At 34.0% G+C, this 22,118-nt stretch overlaps 1 protein-coding gene across 1 annotated transcript; it reads right to left on the bottom strand.

Moving 5' to 3' along the window:
* Positions 1–19,308: 19,308 nt before the first annotated feature.
* On the bottom strand, positions 19,309–21,640 carry LOC131635549 (ent-kaurenoic acid oxidase 1-like). Its single transcript, XM_058906176.1, has 7 exons — positions 21,365–21,640; positions 20,712–21,189; positions 20,357–20,629; positions 20,098–20,266; positions 19,877–19,983; positions 19,670–19,788; positions 19,309–19,565 (listed from the first exon to the last, which is right to left on the bottom strand). Exons 1-7 carry the CDS (start codon positions 21,589–21,591, stop codon positions 19,466–19,468), a joined length of 1,473 nt encoding a protein of 490 aa, XP_058762159.1. The 5' UTR covers positions 21,592–21,640; the 3' UTR covers positions 19,309–19,465.
* Positions 21,641–22,118: the final 478 nt, after the last annotated feature.

Here is a 22,118-nt window from a genome sequence, read left to right as displayed (position 1 = left end):
TAATTCATTTACATTAAAAAATCATTTATATATTAAAAAACATTTGATTTAATTAAAGACACAGTATTATACTTACACATTCAGTAAAAACTCTCTGAACTTCGGGATCGACAGCTTGATTCTTGCCCACACGAGCTTCCCTCCACAACACATGTTCAGGAAGTGAGGTTTCCTCACTTTTAGTCTCCTCTAACTATGCATTGACACAAATGATAAAATCGTCAAATAAAACACATTTAGACAATTAATTAAAACGCATTTCTATTTACTTACAATTTTATCCTCCAAGCGTGCATATCCCAAACGCCCTTTTTTGTATGGATATGCGGGTTTGGATGCTCTCGCACTATTCGTGGCACTCCTTCTCCGAAAATCTTCATCTCTTTGCTTTACAAACTCAGCCCAATCTTTTTCATCAATGAAGATCTCATACTTTTTTGGCCGTCCTGGTGCCTCTTCAAGAAAGTTTCCATTTTTATCCTTAAGATAAGTGTTTGTCAAAAAAGCTTTCCACCCTCTATATCTTTTGCCGGCCAAACCAAGTATGTAGCGTCTACGATCATCTGGTATCTCAAAAGTCCTCTGCAAAAAAACATACGCATAGTGTGTTAGTATAAGTAATTTAAACAATTTATCGTCAAGATAATAACAACAATTAACCATATATGATATATACCTGAAGCTCGTCCCAAATCGCTTTTTTTTTCGCATCCAACTCTAAACTTTTTAGATTCCATTTAGCTACGGAGACCGGAATATGCATACGAACAAGTGTACCAATATAACTTGTCAACTTTGCAGAATTAGGACCAATTGCTTGTTTTTCAGAATTCCATTCCAATCGGTATACTAATCCTTGGTCTCTATGTCGAATGATTCCCTTCATAATGGTGATGCCTCGTGCAACTTCTTTTGCTTCAGTATCAGGTGGAGCATTTGTATCCGGAGCATCTCTTTCTTGAGCATCTCTTTCTTTTGAGTTTTCTTGTGAGTTTTCAGGTGGAGCATCTCTATCCGGAGCCATTGAACCTGTATCAAACAAACTAAAGCACATTAGTACACTATTAATAAGATAACAATCTATACAAGTCAAATGGAAGTCAAACCATGCATGTACTAGTAAATCGGAAACGAAATCGGTACAAATCAAAATAAGCGTCAAAAAAGAAAGTTGTCGGAATTGAACGAAATTTATATGGCTATGGTAAAACGTCCCCACGGACTCAAAAACAAAGTCGGTTTTCCGAAATTCAGACCCTAAGCCCGACTTTTGATTACGGGCAGAAGCAAAACCGATAAAAAACAGTCCCGGAATGTAAAGATAAGTGCATGAACAGCTCCGAAATCGTCAAAATAGTATAGTTACATGTAAAGAAGTCAACAAACGGATACATGGTTCAAAAGTTATGTACAAAACGAGAATATGCACCAAAATTGAATAAGTACTATACTATTGAATAAAAATATCGGTACAAATTGAACAAAGCAAATTAGTCGGACTATGTATACTATTACCTTTATCACTAACGTCTCTTTCTTTTCTTGGTAGGATTGTGTACTACGCGTCTCTTAACAATGCGGACGGTTGGATTGATCCAAATACCCTCATTATGATCATTTCTAGTACAAGATTCATTCTCATTTTGATCGTTTCTTGTACAAGATTCAATGCCAACACCAATATCACATTGATCTTCAATCTTTTCATCAACTATTTTGTTAGATAAAAGCACTATAGACCATTTTGTACTTGTCGAATCATTGACATAGAACACTTGTTTAGCTTGAGAGGCTAGAATGAAAGGCTCATCTTTGTACCCTACCCTATTGAGATCCACTTGCAAAAATCCTGACTTATCCATTCGTATGCCACTATTATTTTCAACCCACTTGCAACCAAATACAGGAATCTGAAACTTCGCGTAATCAAACACCAAAATGCGCTCGATAACCCCAAAATATGACAAATTTGCAAATTTCGGATTTAAGTCATTCGCACTTGATATGTGCATTGCTTCAGCTACCAAGGTAACACCACTATTTTGCATAGTACTTTTATCATCCTGTTCTTTGGTATAAAATGTGTATCCATTAATTGCGTATGCGCTATAAGAAAGCACAATTACACTTGGACCATAGGCTAAACATCTCAACCTTTCTGTTACTGAAACAGGATCTGAACGATACTTTGAATAAATATGATCCCTAAACCACGGTATGAAACTTCGATTGTGCTCTCGTACTATCCAGTTCTCATTTCTATTTGGATTTAAATCTCGGAGAACAACCTTGTGCATTTCAACAAACGGCTCAACCTCAATCTCATTGTGCATAACATACAAGTGCACTTGATCCCGTTCGACCATTGATACTGTCACAACTTTATTTCTAATTAGCCTTTTTCCTTCTTTTTTTTCGACAATATGAGATTTGGGGAGTCCAATTGATTGAACATTTGACAGATATTTAGTACAAAACTCAACCGCTTCTTCAACAACGTATCGCTCGGCAATACAACCCTCCGGTCGACTTCTGTTTTTCACGTACCCTTTTAATATTTTCATATAACGTTCAGCAGGGTACATCCATCTCATATAAGCTGGTCCGCACAGTTGTGTCTCTTTCACAAGATGAACGACTAGATGAACCATTATGTCAAAAAACGAGGGAGGAAAATACATTTCAAGATCACATAAAGTAACAACTATCTCTTTTTGCAATGTTGGTAAGATCGCGGGATCGACCACCTTACTGCAAATAGACCTGAAGAAGAAACACAGCTTAGTTATTGCGCTTCTTACTTTTTCTGGTAGAATAGAACGTATACCTATCGGTAAAAAATGTTCCATTATAACATGGAAATCATGCGTCTTCAAACTCTTTAACTTGAGGTCTTTCATGGACACAAGTCTTCTAATATCTGAAGAGTAGCCTTCTGGAACTTTAACTTCACTGAGGAACTTACACAATGTTTTCTTCTCCTTTCTAGATAGAGTGTAAACAGCAGGTGGCAGATATGTTCGTCTTCCTTTCGTCACGGGCCCCAATTCAGTTTTCATCCCCATGTTTACCATGTCATTCCTTATGTTAACACCATCCTTAGACTTTCCTTGTATATTGAGTAGCGTACCTATAACGCTGTCAAATACATTTTTTTCAATATGCATAACATCCAGGAAATGTCTTACGTACAACGACTTCCAATATGGAAGTTCAAAACAAATTGACTTCTTCTTCCACCCACCCTTGACAAGTGAATGTGCAAAAGGCTTGCCAAACTGAGTGCTCAGATCTTTCACCTTTTCAAAAATTTGATCACCTGACAAAAAGGGCGGGGCTGTACGATGTTCGGCCTTTCCATTGAATGCTTTTCTCCACCCACGGTAGTGATGATTAGGATTTAAGAATCTACGATGGCCGAGAAAGACATTCTTCTGACAAAGATCCAATCGTGTCGTATCGGTTTCGTCTTCACAAACAGGACACGCCTTTTGACCTTTATTGCTGTACCCGGATAGATTTCCGTATGCTGGAAAATCATTAATTGTTCCAAACAACATCGCCCTCAAGTTGAAACTTTCCTTCCTATACCCATCGTAAACCTCCACACCGTTCTCCCACAAAAACTTTAAATCTTCGATTAAGGGTGCCAAGTATACGTCTATGTCATTCCCTGGTTGTTTAGGCCCAGAAATTAGCATAGATAACATCATGTACTTACGCTTCATACATAGCCACGGAGGTAGGTTATAAATCATAAGAATCACAGGCCATGTGCTATGCGAGATACTTTGAATACCATGCGGGTTCATTCCATCAGTAGACAATGACAACCGAAGGTTTCTTGATTCTTTTCCAAATTCAGGATATTCAGTATCAACTTTCATCCATTGTGGTGAGTCTGCCGGATGTCGCAACTTTCCATCAATAATTCTTTCATCTGCATGCCAAGTCAAGTGTCTTGAATCGGTCTCACTACGATACATGCGTCTAAATCTCGGAATTATAGGAAAATACCATAAGACTTTAGCAGGAGACAACTTTTTCTTATATCGAGGGGAACCACATTTAGGACACTCATTCAACGCTGCATACTCGTTTCGAAACAAAACGCAATCGTTTGGACATGCATGTATCTTATCATAGCTCATGCCAATAGAGGACAACATCTTTTTGGCCTCATACGTTCGATTGGGAAGAACATTATCCTCTGGTAGCATATCTTTCATAAGGGCTAATAACTTTGTGAAACTTTTATCCGACCATCCGTTGTCCGCCTTTAAGTTGTACAACTTTAACACCGTAGACAATCTTGTGAATTTTGTACAACCATCATACAACGGTTTCTCTGCATCGCTTACCAACCTCTCAAACATTTTGGGACAATCCGCAAGATCTTCTTCAAGCGCTTGTGCAATCTCTTCGACTCGATCGCAATCGTATGTGTCTGTGCAATCGTCGTTTGAAGCATACTTCCTATTACAACTCGACTCAGCATTCCCGTTACTTTTCTCACCATGCATTGTCCAACATGTATAACTTCTATCAATTCCAAACCGTAGTAAATGGGAGGCCAACTTATTCCCGTCAACCTTACCCCCATAACAGCAACCCAAGCAAGGACACGGCATTCGAAGCGGGTCTTCGGAGTGCGCAACCGCAAACTCAACGAATTCCCATACCCCTTTCTCGTACTCTTTCGACAATCGGTTTGATTTCATCCATGTCTTATCCATGTCTTAATTACGCTAAACAAATGCTTCTTGGTTTCTCTATCAGGTACTAAGGAATTCTGTCAAGATAATAAATAGCTATCATCATTATGTCTTGATCAAAATACCTAGTGAGATCCTATAAAGTGTGAATAATAGAATACCTAATCAGAATACCTAATCAGAATACCTAATCAGAATACCCGATTTCTTAAAGAAGACATTACCTTATTTCAAGGTAATATAAGTCCACAAACCAAAAAATGGATTGAGAGACACTAAATTGAAATTAAATAGAACCATAAACAATAAACTACAAGCAGAAAACAACAAACTACAAGCAAGAAGAAAGGGATAGTAACCTGAGTTAGACTTGATGTGGGATATGGGTAGGTTTGAATCGGCGTTGTACAAGTAGAAACCAGAGACTTCAAAGTAACTGTAAAATTAAACACACACACGATGCAGTTAAATACACCACTACTAACAAATATCAAAATAAACCCAATCTAGAACTCAATTATTTAAAATGATATGAAATCAATTATCAATTAGCTAGTAACTACAAACAAGAGAAAGAACAGATGCATACATGTGTACCACGGCTTGTTGAAAATACATTGGTTCGTAAATGAGAGGCTAGTTCATTAGTCCTAACAATTAACCTCAACTAACAGTCTAACTTTATAACTAACTTACAACATAACCACTAGTAGGATTAAGTGACTTAGACTTTTAAAAGTAAAACATGAAAATTGTATTATAAAAAGAATAGACAGGTGGATTCTATTGTAAGGTAACTCTATTAAAGTGAACACAGTTTCTCTTAATAATCATTTGGTGTAGACAAGTTAACCCTCAATTGAACTACCCATTATAATTCAAATAACTCAATGATATATCTATAGAGAAAATAAGAAAAAGGTTATGCTATTTTTTACCACCACTTTCCTCCTATTGTTAGGGAATAGGGACCATCTCCCCACTAGACAATAAAGTTACAAAGGTTAGTAGCTTCACACCATTTCCCCAACTATATATTAGACCCACCCATTTCACTCCTCATTCATCTCCATTCCTCTTTTCTCTAACCTCTTCTTTTTCTCTCTCACCTAACAAACTTAATCTTAGGATAAAGATAATTTTAAAAAAAACAGTGCAAATGTAAGTTCTCTAAATGGAATCCTTACTTTTAGTATTTCCTTATATTTCTCTTCAATTGGATTTACAACAAGAGAAACCTATCATCAACAACAATGAGTGTGACAAAAATGACACAAACTCAAGCTGGAGTTGTACAACAGAATCTCACTAAAACTGAAAATGGTAACAACAAAGTTTATGTTTACCCAACTGTGAAACGTTCTGCTTCAATGCTAAGTGAAAAAAGCTTAGAAATTATGCAGTAAGTAGTTCATATTATAACATAGCCAGTCGAACAAAAACAATTACAAATAAAGCAAAAGAAAACAAGCTGACATACATGAAGATGACGGCGGCGGCGGCGAGATGGAACATGGCGGCGGCGACCGTGGCGGTGAAGAGACGAAGTGGGGGCGAATGGCTTTTGTAAGCAGATTCGAAGTTGGGGGCGAATGGCTTTTGTTTCTGGGTGAATGGCTTTTGCAGATTTTCTGGGCAAATCTGGGTTTTCAGAGAATGCAAAAAAGATTATTCCTTTGGTTGTTGTTGCTGGTGGGTTGAATTTGTGGAAGAATGGCTTTTCTGGGTTTTCTGGGCAAATCGCGCGCGTCAATGGGAGAAAAAAGATGAATTAGGGATTCTGAAACGCGTAATATAAAATTTTGTTTTTAAAACTTTTAATTTAAAAAGGCTATGACAGCGCTTTTGATAAGCGCCTTGGTAGACATAGCTATATCAGCGCTTTTTGCAGGAAAAGCGCTCTTGTACCCTACCCCCTATAGCAGCGCTTTTGAAAGCGCTTTCATAAAGACACCTATAAGAGCGCTTTTGAGAAGCGCTTTCGTACTCCCCCATATAAGAGCGCTTTCTGAAAGCGCTTTCGTACCCCCCTTATAAGAGCGCTTTTACGAAAGCGCTTTCGTAACCCCCCTCTTTCAGAGCGCTTTTTTTGCGTGTTTTTTTAGCGAAACCTATACCAGCGCTTTTTCCTAAAAGAGCTTTAGTAGGGGTGCTGCTAAAAGACAAATTTGGCATTGTGTATTATGAGATAATATGTGATTGGGCCTAAGTGGTAGAAATATAACATTAGGAGAATTGGTGGGTTAAGCCCAATTAACTTAAGAAAGATAGTAAGGGAACTAAGTTAGTTTCATAACTTTCACTTTGGGGAAAAGAGGAAGAAAATAGAAGAGAGAAGAGAAGAGGATTTGTGAGATTCTTGAAGATAGAAGGAGATTAACTTGAGGTATGAGTTAGAATCCAAATTATTATAGGTTTATATAATTGGGTAATGTTGTGTGTATGCTTTGTGTATAATTTCTTAATCTTTCAATTTCTTGGATTTGGAAAATGTTAGGGTTTATGTTAAATTCATGAGATTTGTGCTATTAAACATGTTTTGGTATAAATTGTTGGTAATATGTGCTACTGGTTGTAAGTACTATTACTCATTGTATGAAAATGATTTAGAGGAGTAGAGGCACCCAGTTGTGGAACTGATTGCTCTGCAATTTTTCTGCAAAATCGTGAGTCCGCTAAGCAAACTTGTCCCGCTAAGCGAGATTGCAAAAATGGAACCTTTCAGTTTTACGTCTGGGGAAGTGTGATGGGAGGCCGCTAAGCGAACCCTATTATGCATAATTATATAAAACTTCTAAATGTCATAACTTTTGATCCGTAACTCCATTTTATGCACCGTTCGAAGCGTTAGGAAGCCAATGTAATTATCTATATGATATGATTGGTTGGCACTTATTGAATTAATTAAGATGTTATTGTGTGAATAACATGTAATTATGTATATGTGAGTTAAGAATCGATGAATTATGGATGACATTTGTTGGTATGTATGAGATATGATATCCATGATATGTGATTGAATTGCTAAGTGTTAATTAATGCTTTGATGATGAGTTTGAAGTCATATGGTTTAATGTGATGCAATATTGGAAATATGTGATTATGTAGTTTAAGAGGTTGAGAATCATCTTATTTGCATAAGTCTTGTTTGTTGCACACTTACACTAGCACGAGTCTTTGAAAGAGGCAATGTCGGGTAATCTCGTAGAGATTATTTGCTTGTCCCAAACATAACGAGTATGGGGCTTTAAGGTGGTTACCTTGTTTGAGAGATGGAAAATCGGCTTGCCGGGAATTATAACAGAGGGATCCACATGCATATTGCATAGAGTCACACTTGAGTCGCACGTGTCGGTGTGAATTGTTGTTGTGTGTGATCATGTGATATGAATGTGTGGTTACGAGTTTTGGTTGAAATGCATATATGTGGATTTGGTGAATCATTTGACATGAATTTTTGAAAGCGTTATGGATGTGATATATGTGATTGTAGACGTGAATATATATATGTATTAGTGATATATGTATATATGTGGATGTTTGTGATTTGATATTGTATACTTGATGGTATTTCATTGTTGGATTACAATTGTTGGTTTTGGTAATTGGATATGATTACTCGAATTATGGAACTTAATTGAATGAGCTAAACATGTTAACCTTGATATATGGTATATGGATGCATGTTTTGAGAAGAGTGATGAATTTGTGAAATGTCTTCTTGTTGTGTTTTGCATTTCCCATTATTATGTTTATCTATAATAATCTACCCTTCTGTTTGAATGATGTTCATCGTGACATCGTGCATGTTCCGACGAGTTGTGAGCTTATCTGAGGATTCAGTCAAGGAGCTTTGATTTATCCTTTGATTAGGTAGAGATTCAAATGCTCTGGTCATGTAACACTTGGGAGGGTTTATTTGAACTCAATTTTTGGTTATTTGGATATTGTTATCTTTTTCGTATTTGACATGATATTTGGATATGTTGTTAAAGGCTATGTTGCCTAGATCTTAGATTTTATATAGCATAGTGATTATGTTATTTTGAACTGGTAGATGAATATAGTATGGGATATATTCATTGAAATTGTTTGAGTTGTATTTAATCTTCCGCGTGCGATATTCATTATATAAGAAAGCATGAAGTGTCAAATTGTGTTACAATATGATTAGTGCATGTTTTGTATGTTGCTCTAAGTTTTCATTGCAGTGAAAATAACATGTGACGCCGTTTTTATTATATGCATATTAACACTCTATGAATAATTGTTATAGTTTGGGGTTAGAAAAGGGGTGTTACAAAACACCTCGCAAATTCCAACATCATTATGATTGGTGGGGGGAGGGGGTTTAAAATACCTTGCAGATCATTATCGCCTTTTAAGGAAATAATATGTATGCTGGATTCTCGGTGAAGATCTTTGCCGCCTCTTAAAGAAATATTTTGTATCCACGACTTCATGGTGAAGATCATTGCCGCCTCTTAATGTAATATTTTGTATGCTGGACTTCATGATGAAGATCCTTGTTGCTTCTTAAGTTTGTATTTTGTATGCTGGACTTTATTGCAAAGATGCTTGCCACCTTTTAAGATTATATTTTTTATGTTGGACTTCATGGAGAAGATTCTTGCGGCCTCTTAAGGTAATATTTTATATGTTAGACTTCAGGGTAAAGATTCTTGACACCTCTTAAGAAAATATTTTGTACATTGGACTTCCTAGTGGAGATTCTTGTTGCCTTTCAAGGAAGTATAAATAAGCTATCTAACTCCTCATCAGAGAGACTTAGAGTTTTCTCGGGAGGGACCAAAACTTATAAATCTTTCCCAAGAGGCGTGACTGAACTCTAACCTAAGAGACTTAGCCTTAAGTCTTCTTTTAGGGCAAGATAGTAGTCCCGCCCAAGAAGACCAACGCCTCGCTAGAGAGACTTATAGATCTCATTATTCAGACTCCATATAACCTTGCCTGAAGGACTTACACTCTATTCAGGTAGGCTCCATATAACTTTGCCTAAAGGACTAAGATTCTCAAGAAATCTAACTCCTAGCCTGAAATTCCTAGAGTTGCCTTGGGCGGGATAAAAAATATAAATCTCGCCCAAGAGGAGCGATTGATGTCTAGCATAAGAGACTTAACCTCAAGTCTTGTTTGAGAGCTTGATAGAAGTCCCGTCCGAGAGGGCTAATGCCTCGCCTGAGGGAATTACAATCTCATTAGTCAGACTCCATATAACTTTTCCCAAGGGACTAAGATTCTCAGGCTATTTAACTCCTTGCTTGAGAGACCTAGATTTTCTTCGGGTGGAACCAAACCATATAAATCTTGCTCAAAAGGCACGACCTAAGTCTATCCTAAGAGACTTAGCCTTAAATCTTGTCTGAGGCTTAATTGAAGTCCTACATGGGAAGACCAACGCCTCGCTTGAGGGAATTACATATCTCATCAGTCACGCTCCAGATCACTTCTCCTGAGAGACTTACATATCTCTTCAGTCATGCCATATAATCTCTCCTAAGAACCCAAAGCCTAATCGACCAAGTTTAACACATATATCATCAGGAAACTTAAGGCCTCAAGATACTCTTTCGTTCTATGGTCTAAAAACACTCCATCCTTTATCAAAGCCCTAGTGCTTTGCAGCCCCCGAGAGGGGCGACGACCATATGTATCCCTCCAGGAGGTATCGCCTCGCCCCAAGTGCCTCCCTCTTGCCCAAACATAGGAAAATATGAGAAAAGACGTTTCTTGGACAAAATGATGTTAGGGACAGTAGGTGGTCCACGTCTCCCTAAAAAATTGGAATTCAACGGTCCACCATTGACTTAGTGGGAAGCAATCATTTCCAAGGAAACTTTAGGCCTAAAAGCCTTGATAAATACTTCTCATATAACACTGATATACAAAGCCTCTTATCTCACATGAACAGGTCCTCTAAAACCACCGTAAAAGGCTTCTCGCCTCCTTGGGAAAGCTCTAACCACCGTAATATATTTTAATTAAATAAATACTAAAAGTATGTATACTATTTTAATATATGGATTTATAAAAAAGGATATCATATTTTAGTTAGACATATACTGTTTTTAGAATAAATTATTAAAAACAAATTTTAATTATTTTTAGTAACATAAATTTAGTAATGTTTTTAGTATAACTTTAAAAACATATTTATAGAATATTATTTTGTTTTATATATTTTCAGAATATATATATATATATATATATATATATATATATATATATATATATATATATATATATATATAAAATAAATTTAAATTTGAAATTAAAGTTAGTAAGTAAAAACATATTATATGTATAGTAAGTAAAATTAAAATTAAATCTATTTACAAATAAATTTAAAATTGATTTTAAAATATTTAATTATATCTATTAAGAAACCAATTTTAGTAAATATCTGGATATAGTAAAATTATAAAATAAATCTAGTAATTAAACACTTAAGGAAATTTTTTTAAAGTAAATGAAAATATTAAAGTTAATTTAGTAAGTAATATTTTACTTTTACTTGAATTTTAATTTTTAGATATTAATTTTTAGATTATTATTAATTATATTTGAATTTTATTTTTAGAATTTTTTCAATTCTTAAAATTTATTTATTATATTTTATCCTACAATTTATTTATTATGAATATATTATTTTAATTACTAAACAAATTTTTTAATTTAATATTTATAATAATCAAATTATCATAAATATTATTTTTATTAAAAATGTATAGTTGCTGTCACACCCGACATCATGGGTTTGCGATGGATTTAACACCTCACAAAATTGTGTGGAATATATCCTCCCTACAAAACACATCAAATGTTTGACGCCTAGTTGACCTCTTCACCTAACAAAATAGTTGCGACAAATAAACTGGCATTGCGAGGTATTTTGTTGCATTGTGAGAGATGTGTCACCTAACAAATTCGTTTTTTCTCGTAGTGAAAACCCAAAGTTTGCAACTTAATATATTTTTGTATATCTAGTAAAAATTCAATTTCAAAGTTACATAAAGTGTAATGACTTTATCTTTTTTTATAATATCTATCACTTTCATGGGATTAATTATCAAATTTCTCGTGTAGATAAAAACACAATAAAATTACATAGCGGAAAACAAAAGCACCAACAACTTTTGGGCGTGGCCCACACCCACACATCCTTCTCTTACAAACTCACTCACTCTCTATTTTTCGAGCTCATGCCATTACTCGTGTTGTTTTAGTCATTAATATGCTTCTAATAAAATATTACATCATTAATATCATTTTTAATTATTTTACGATGATGTTCAGATTTGTTTAGTTTTTGCAACTAGTTCCGAAAGAAACATAAAAAAGATTGTCTCTAAATCTATAAAGTGCATTTATCTTAGTTCTAAGCATGTTGTTTGGTGGGGTTTAAGGAGGAAAAGTGAAATATTTTCCCAACATGGGTAGTGCCATCATAGACAACTGACGATCATTATTGCACTGCCCCATATGGTGGGAAAGTATTCCCCTTTCTCACCTTAAACGCCACCATAGTATTAGTGATACTCTTTTATATGATTAACAAGAAATTTATATTTTTCACACATTGTTTTCTTTGAACATACATTTTTCTATATTTCTTTACTTATAGTAATCATTCCTAACCCTATACTTATTATACTATTATACATATAATTTTTTACCCCTATATCTCTTCTTGTTTAGGTACTATTCTTTAACCTTTAAATAATTTTTTATTTTATGATGATCCTTCTCAAGTACATAGATTCTTTAATTTAAAACTTCTTTCATTTATGAACTAATTTTTTTACTCTACTCATGTGCTTGATTTTAATTGTAAACAAGCTACTCAAAGTATGACTTTAATAGGGACGAAATTGTTGTAGTTAACAAGGACTTATTATGTGACATCATGCATGCAAGCAGTAATGGGATAGAGGAAGGCCATTTTTATTTTGCTAATAAAGTAGCTTGTAGGGTTGGTAATGGTGAAAATTTAAAGTTCTGGTCAGATGTATGAATTGGATCAGAAAATATAAAGATCACATTTTATAATTTGTATGATAGAAACAAAATCAAATACGGGTCAATACCTGAAATGGGTAAGTGGGAAGGCTTACATAAGAGTTGGAGATTGAATGGGAACAAAGAGTTGAGTGATGAATTGGCAACTTCATATAGAGATATCAACTTATTGATTGAAGATTTAAATAATGAAAAGGTAACAAATGATAAGTATATTTATACACGAGACATGTATAGTGATTCAATGTGAAATCATGTTATGATTTCACTATAAGGAATCTAAGAGTCAAACCAATAGATGTTAAACAAAATTAGGCTATCAAGAAAATTATAAAAAATGGTATTCTGTCAAACATCAAAGTATTTGAGTGGAAACTAATATTAGATAGGCTTCTCACCAGAGATTATCTGAGAAGTAGGGGTATAAACTTGGATCCAACCAATCAGATATGCATTTTATGCAATACTACGTCTAGAATAAAAATATAGTTTGATGTAGTGTGAGCATATTACTATAGAAGGTGTTTTAAAGAATCTTTGGAGTTTTTGCTGAACTCAAATGGAAAAAAAGTAAGAGTGTCAAAGTATTAATGTATTTGGCAACCACGTGAAATTTATGGCTAATGAGGAACAAAATAATATTCAGGGGAACAAAGCTAGATATTTAATGAATTGTATATAAGATCAAAGGTTTGTTGTGGAGCTGATACATTTATAAAGTGGATAGAAAAGCACCATAGGAATGATATTGGTTGATGATGAAGATCTCAAAGTAACTAACCATATTGATGATGGAAGCAAGAGAGCAGTAAAAAGAGAGTTCGTTACAAGAAGGTGAAAAGCTCAATTGTTTCACTTAATGCTTTACATAATGTTTCTAGGTATATATACATGTACATTAGTTTAGGAAAATAAGTGAATAAACTAACTGCATAATCTTATTAAACTAACTATACTATTGTACCACTTAATTATTATGCCTATATGTGTATGTGTATAAGCTAATATCTCCACTCAAGTTGGACTATGGATACTATAAAGTCTCAACTTCGTCAAAATTGAAGAAAAAGCATGAGATTGAAAAGGCTTTGTGAACATATCAGTTAGTTAAACATTGGTAACAACATGCAGCAAATGGATGAGTTTTGAATGAAGCATCTATCAAATTACATGACAATCCAACTCTATGTGTTTGCTTCTTTCATGAAAAGTGGAACAATGTGCAAGATATATAGCATTCTAGCTATCACAGTAGACACATGAAAATAGGGAGAAGCTAATCGGGAAATCTTTAAAAAAAATTCCAAACATTATAATTCACAAGTTAAGGATGCTAAGGGCTTATACTTAACTTCAATTGATGATCTGGACACAATGTGTTGTTTCTTGGATTTACAACAAAGAAGAGAGGAAACAAGTATAACATAATAGCCATTAATGAAATTCCTTATATTAGAACACCTTGCCCAATGAGAGTCAACAATGCCAAAGAGTTTCAAATCACTGATGTTGATAATAAAACGCCTTTAGTGAGGAATGACTTAAAGCACCCGAGAATTCTGGTAGAAGCTTGATAATATGGAAATAGAGGATGGCAAACATATTGGATCAAATGTTGAACATCATAAGAGATATTAGGCCTTGTATTTGTCATGTAGATTAGCCTTTCAATCAACCTTCTACAAGAAGAGGGATTCTCTAGGGGTTGATCATCTGGGATATATGGTAATATTTAGGATATGTTGATGTTTCCTTTATACCACCCCATTTTGTTGGGGTGTTTCAACACATGATTTTTGATTGATAAACACCTTTGAAATAAAGAAATTCAGATAAGGTAACAACCTTTGTGGCATTATCAAATTATAAACAGTTTAGGGAAGTTTGAAATTGGCTTTCAATGTATGCTACAAACTAAATGAGACTCTTTTTGGTTTGGTCTTTTGTTTTGAGAAATGTGACCTAAGTATATCATGTGTAATCATCAACTAGGGTTAAAAAAATATGTGTCATGATGTGGAAATAGTAGAGAAAGGCCCCAACAAATCAACATGCAATATATCAAAAGGAGCAGAAGAATGAGTAGTGCTATTTGGAAAAGGAAATTTTCTTTGTTTAGAAAATGACAAGAATCACAAGGAACGACATTATTATTACAAGGAATGAAATGAAAGAATTTAGAAACCGTTTGCAAACCTATATCAGAAATATGGCTTACTCTTAGATACCAAATGTTACAAGAACTTTTTGCAACAAAAGTATAAACTAGGGAATGTCTTGTAGAATCAAGAACACACACCCCTCTTTGCAAATTATCTATACCAATTCTTGAAATGACTCTGCAGGATTTAACAGGTATTAACATTGAATTGCACAGAACAGTCATTACTACTAACAAGTTTGGAAATATAAATAAGGTTAACACCCTATAAAAAAATCAGGGTTTTACTACACAAAAATTGCAACAGTTACTTGATAACCGTCGTAAATCTAATATATATACGCGTGTAACAACGATATACACCTAGCGCGCTCATATTATTCTAGTGTAAGTATATTTTTTCTTCCTACCCACCCTTTCTCTTTTAGCAATATGAACATTTGAAGTTGATCATTTTACTTGTTTGCTTTTCTAATTTTACGATTGTACGTGTCTCAACAATATTAACATTTTGGCAGTAATTTGTCAAATCCAATGGTTGGTGTTGCACATCACGTGTTGTTTATGCGACCCTATGGTATGTTTGATATTATTGTTTTACTAGAAAATTCATTGAGTCTCTTCCTATTCATTGATGAAATATTCAAAATGCAGAATTTTATAGGTGTAAACTATTATGACAAAGATTGGAAATTTAATCAGAATGTTGTAAAGGGCCAGACTTCCAACTCTAGCAAGTATGATTTATTTTTCCTAGAAATTCAGTAACCAGTGATTTTAACAAACTTCTGAGTAGTTATGCCTAGTTAGATTATGATTTAATTATGATTTCGAATTGTTTTTTCAAGTCTGGTGCCTCCAAATCTGGTCAACAAAATAAGAAGTCTAAGAAAGGTCGTCGGTGATATTGCATTGATTACCATATTCACTTAGTAATTTTCTCTTGTACCTTGAGTATGTGAAAGATCGGAATGTAACTAGATTTTTTTTTGCCATACCTTGCATATACAATTGTGTCGAAACACAAATACTTTCCTTTAAAATTTTGTATTTCTTTTCTAAATAAATTTATTTTTTGATAAATTAAAAAATTTCTTATGACAAGTATATATATATATATATATATATATATATATATATATATATATATATATATATATATATATATATATATATATATATATATATATATATATATATATAAAATTTCAGAAATATACTAACTGCAGATTTACCTACAGATTTGAAAATTCCTAAGAATTTACCTGCAAATATATATGCGATATTACCTACGGTTTTAGAGTAATAACCAAACATCCTATAAATCACGACGATAGTTTTAAACTGTAACGAATAACAACGAAAACAAAGGCATATTCACGATTGTTTTTAACTGTCGTCATTTCTAGTTTAAGTCAGTTCCAACCCGTCGTGAACTAGCGCGGCGGTTGGTGTAACAGTTTTGGCAACCGTTGCAAAATAGGTTGGGGACACACGATTCTTCGATGATACTGCAACCGTCGTTAGATTGTAAATTGCGGTGGTTTTAACGGTCGCAATCTGACAAAATAACCATAATTTTCTTGTAGTGACATGAATACTAGGAATGTAAAGCACATTATGTAAATTCAAAGAAGATGAAATAACAACACTACGAGAAATGGAAGCAGTGATTTGGGAACCATCAGGTAAGCTAACATAAAGAGTAACAATGTTTTTGTATGCAATAAAAGATGATTTATTAAAGAAATGTGATCAATAACACCAATGTCTAAAATTCAAAGATGAGAATTCTTACTATTGACATTGGATGAATGTGAATTAGGACAAAGGGTGAGGTGGAAACTGAGTTGGCTTTGGGATTAAGCTTGTATTGTTGAAGCAACTCTAAGATGTTGTTGTACTTCTCTTGAGTGAAACCAAAAGAGGATGAATTTAATCCTTGTTGGAAAGAATCAGAAGCATTATTAACCATAGCAGGTTGAGAATTTGTTCTAGCATTTGGAGCATTATCTTTGTCTTTGAATCCTGGTGAAAATCCATGCTTGAGAAAGCAATTTCTTCATTATTGCCAATAGTAGTAGTAACAACACAGATAGAATCATTCATCTCTCTTTCTTGTTGAATTACAAGATAAAAAGTTTTATTAAAAATATTCATCATCATAATTGAGACTTATAATGTCTGAACTTTTCATTCAATCCCTTGAGAAAGTGTATTACATAATCCTGCTCTCGGTACTTTTTAACAGATGTAATCGCACCACAAGAACAAGAAATCGCCTGAGCAAGCAGGAATTGGACGATAATTTTCTAATTCATCCCACATAATCTTCCATTGAGTAAAGTAGTTAGAAACATATAGAGTACTTTAATGAAATTTATAGAGATCTTCTTGAATATCTGAAATGCGGAAGATATCATTAAGAGAGAATTGAATTGGCAAACTTTTTCAAACGCCAAATGCGCTATTGATCTAGAGCATCGATTTAGCAGTAGATTCAAAAATTGAGCGTTGAATCCAAGCAAGAACCACAATATTGCAGCGAATCCAACAAGCCTAGGGAGGATCAGAAACAAGAGGTTTAGTTAGAGTTCCGTCAATAAATTAGTCTTTGTTCTTAGAAGTCAACGCTATTTGCATCGATCGAGCCCATGTATGGGAATTCTTATCATCAAGTATGGGAGAAACGAGAACGAGTGTTGGATTCTCGTTCGAATAAAGATAATACGAATTTGTGGATAAATCAGTAAAACTCTGGTATGCCATTGAGAATCAAAAGCAAAAGAATCAAGAAAATGCCATTGCAAAGAAAGAGTAACAATGGCTACCAGAGCTTAACGCGCGTTAAGCTCTGATACCATGTTAATGATGAAAATCTCAAAGTAACTAACCATATAGATGATGGAAGCAAGAGAGCAATTGAAAGAGAGTTTGTTACACAAGAAGGTGAAAGCTCAACTGATTCATTGATTAGCTTTAGCAAAATGGTGTTAGGTATATATTCATGTACATAGTTTAGGAAAATAAGTGAATAAACTAATATAACTAACTGGATAATCTCACTAAACTAACTATACAACTGTACCACTTAAGTATTGCGCTGCGTTGCATAGGTACCGGTACATACCCAGTACCCGGTACGGGTACTGGTACGGGGTACAACATTTTTAGAAAAACTAAGGTACGAGTACGTTAGTATAATGCTTTAAAAATATAATTATAAAAATAATTAAGCAATTATATTATTTAAATAATGATAAAGTAATATAATTAAAAAATAGTTTGCTTAAATAAATCACACTTAAAAGTATTAATAATTCATAAAATATATCAATATTTTCTTCTCCAATGAATGCAGCTTCAAGTTCAGGTTCATCGAGAGAAAGAGTAGCAACTTCAAGAATACCAACATAGCAGCTCCATCAAATAGATCTAATTCATCTCCACCAATATCCCACATTTTTGTTACTCCTTCATTATAAATCTTACTCTTTCTTGAAAGAAGACGAAGATTTGTATGAACAAAAACTAAATCCTTAATTCTTTTTGGATTGAGCCTATTCCTTTTCAATGAGTGAATGAATCCATACGTGCTTCAATTTCTTTTCAATGAGCCTATTTCTTAATTTTTCTTTCAGTTTTTATTTATAAATAGAATAAATAAATAACATAATTTTTACTTAAGCTCAAATTATGTTATCCAAAAAATTTAAAATTGGAAAAGCAAAAAAATTGGGTATGTGAACCAAATGTGTACCGGTTGGTGTACCAAAGCAAAAAAAAAAATAAAAAAAAATTGGTACGGCTTCGGTGCGTACCGTACGCGTACTGTACGAGTACCAGTACCCGGTTCCGGTAGTTTACTTAAAACGGAGTACCCGTGGTTCACAGACGCAATAGTATTGCGCCTATATGTGTAAGTGCATAATATCTGTGAAAAGTGATAGATGGAAAGGAAACAAGTCTCCAAGGGAGTCAATAGAAATAGATTTATATACATATAGAACCCAAATGGATTCATCTGATAATTTTGTGGTTCAGGACTTTGATATAATCTAGGAATTTGAAGGAGGGCAGGCAGTGCAGTCTATTTGATAGTGCGAACCAAACACTTTACTCAAAATGAACCGAATGATGATCTAATGGAAGAATTTCCAAATAGACTCATGACTATAATGACTATAATGATCAGAGGTTGTGGAGGATGGCGGTTTTATTGCGTGGAAGGAGGAAAACTAGGCACAGGTAGCCGAGTTCAGATTGTTTTGCTGTATTGAGTTGGAGTACCTCTTACCCAATATATTTATTTGCGTATACAAAAAACTCTTTATTTACTGCGATTCTTGTTTATGTCGATGATATATAATAATCCTAGAAGATGGGTGATAATAGTACTTAAATTTTTTTTCATTCAAGCAAACGCATAAACCAGTACACACCAGGTAAATGTTCAGAAGTGTGGAGTATTATTTAACGCAAACAAAGTACAGAAAATAAAATTATTCAAAGAAAAGTGTCGAAATGCGTGTGCTTCTCCATCTTTGAATCATGCAGCTTCTTGTTTCTTGATCCTTGCCAAGCAGTTGTCCATTGGCCTTGTGTGTGGTAAGAATCTTATTGGAGATTTTGGGTTAAGCTGTTCAAGTCTGCAAAAAATAACACATAACATTAGTATTTATCTAGTAGTGTTTTATATAAGTGCTTTTATGATAATTTCAATAGGAGCTTTAAATGGTGAAAAAATATTTACTCATATTTGAGGAGGAAATGGTGAAGGAAAACTGAGATTTCCAGCTTGGCAAGATCATTGCCAGGGCACAATCTAGTTCCTGCTCCAAATGGAAGGAATTCACCAGCCTTACGCACCATCTAAGAATCAACACAAAAAATTTGTCAAATGTATAGAATTAATTAAGCACTTATTTGATCTTTAATTCAATTAATGAGTGAGACTTACACTAAAGTTTTCAGGATTGAACTCCCTTGGATCAGGATAAAGTTCAGAATCAAAGTGAACTGATCTGAACCAGGTAAGGACTCTCCAACCCTTTGGAATGAGGTAGCCTGAAATATCAAAATTTCGTTACAGTGGACTCTCTAATACATTATTTTTATCGTGTATTCTTTTTTATCGATTGGAATTCATATGAACTCCGCAAAATTTTTATGTGTACTAACCATTCACTTTGACATCGGCTCTAGCCTGGCGAAAGACCATAAGCGAGAAAGTAACCACTCTCATTGTTTCATCAATCACCTTAGAAAGATATTCCATCTTTCTAACTTCCTCTAGTTTCAGCCCTTTTTGTGATGGAGGCCTTCTTTTCAGCATTTCAACTTGTTCTTCCTGTTAATAACATTATCAAGAAGCAAAGTTAAGTGCAAAAGTGATTCATAATATTGAAAATTCACATGCTAAGAATTTCGATAATAATACCTTAGCCTTTCGGAAAAACTCAGGATGCCTTTGCAAGAAATAGGTAGCCCACATGGTGATATGTCCTGAAGATTCATGGCCAGCATTCAAGTACATCAACATGATATCAATGATTTCATCATCATCCAATTTTCTTCCATTTTCATCAACAGCATCTACCAAAGAGTCCATCATATCTTTCGCTTTTTGACCCGGTACTGGTTTTTTTCCTTTCCTTTCATCTCTTCTCTTGTCCACAATTGATTGAAATATAGCCACAAGATTTTTCCTAGCCTATAACAAAACAAAGTAATGTGTTAGAAAAATAGTTTAATTAAGTACTTTTAAAATAAGCACTTATGAAATATGCACTTACCTTAAGTGACTTATGGAAAGCAAATCCAGGGATATTTATCCTCATAGCTCTAACACCAAGGTTAAGAATTGTATATTCTCTTTCCAATGCTTCCATTACAGGTTCACTTTCTGAGCCAAGGAAAATATGAATAATAATCTTAAAAGTGAGTTTTCTCATTTGAGTTAAGAACTCAATTTCACCCATTTGAGTCCATTTTTCCAATGATTCAATCACAATTTCTTCGATATATTTCAAGTACACCGAAAGTGCCTCGTAGCCATTGATCGAAGCCGATGTTAAACGCCTAAGTCGTCTATGTTCTTCAAACGGCATCTTGATGAACGATTTTTCGCCGATTAATTCGACCGTTGATTGTGGCCAACCAGGTTCAAAGTGTTCATCATCTGTAAGAACCTTCTTGCATGCTTCTGCTGATGTCACAATTACACTTGGGAATCCAAACATGAACACCTTGTATATGCCAGTGTTTCCAAACCTATAACAAACAAAATATAAAATAATAAATATTATAAAAAAAATTTATGTGTTGGAAAAAAACAATGAAAAAAACAAACCATGTCATGGAGTTTTCTAATCTGGAAAAAAACAATGCAAAAAACAAAAATGAAAACCTTGCATGCATGTATAGAGAATGTTATAGGCATAGCTACCTTTTGATGATAGAATCCATGAAAGAATCTGGTGCATTGGACTTGAATGCCCTGAGGAAAGACCACATGTTCCCAATTATGGGCCATCCCATGTCACCTGGTGGCAAAGAGTATTGCTTGTCACCAAGGCTTGCTTCATAGAGGAACCAATTCACCTTCTTGAGGATAGATCTTAGGATCAAAAGAGCAGCAGCAATTGCACCAAAGATGAGCCATAGGGATGCCATTTCTAATAGAACTCTATGAACTCACTCACTTGATTTGAATGAGAAACTCTAATCTATTGGTCTCTATTTATATGCAAATATTCAAGGAGGGTGAGGTGGAGAAATATTAATTGTGCATGAATCTTATTATTATATTACTATAACCTATACAAGGTAAATAATTTCTAAAATGTTGAATAATATATGTAATTTGGAGATTGTGCATGAATCATGATAATGCATTTTGACTATCTTTAATTCTTTTTATGATTTGGTAAATTTGAACCAACGGTCTAGCTAAATATAGCGTTTATTTTAGCGGTAAAAATTCTTAACTAATTTATAATTTATAATTTTTATTTTAGTGATAAAAATTCTCTGATAATATCAAATGTTCTGTGTGATCGAGGTTATTATTAATAACTTTTGAATTTTATTTTAGCGATAAGAATTCTCAGTTAATATCAAATGTGCCGTGAGATCAAAGTTATTAATTATAATTTTAGATATTTTATTATAGAGGTAAAATTCTCGGTTAATATTTTAAT

This window comes from Vicia villosa, unplaced genomic scaffold (assembly GCF_029867415.1).
Source record: "Vicia villosa cultivar HV-30 ecotype Madison, WI unplaced genomic scaffold, Vvil1.0 ctg.001509F_1_1, whole genome shotgun sequence".
In the NCBI taxonomy this organism is placed as follows: Eukaryota; Viridiplantae; Streptophyta; class Magnoliopsida; order Fabales; family Fabaceae; genus Vicia; species Vicia villosa.
The sequence above is the reverse complement of the archived record's forward strand: the minus strand, read 5'-3'. Positions and strand labels throughout refer to the sequence as shown.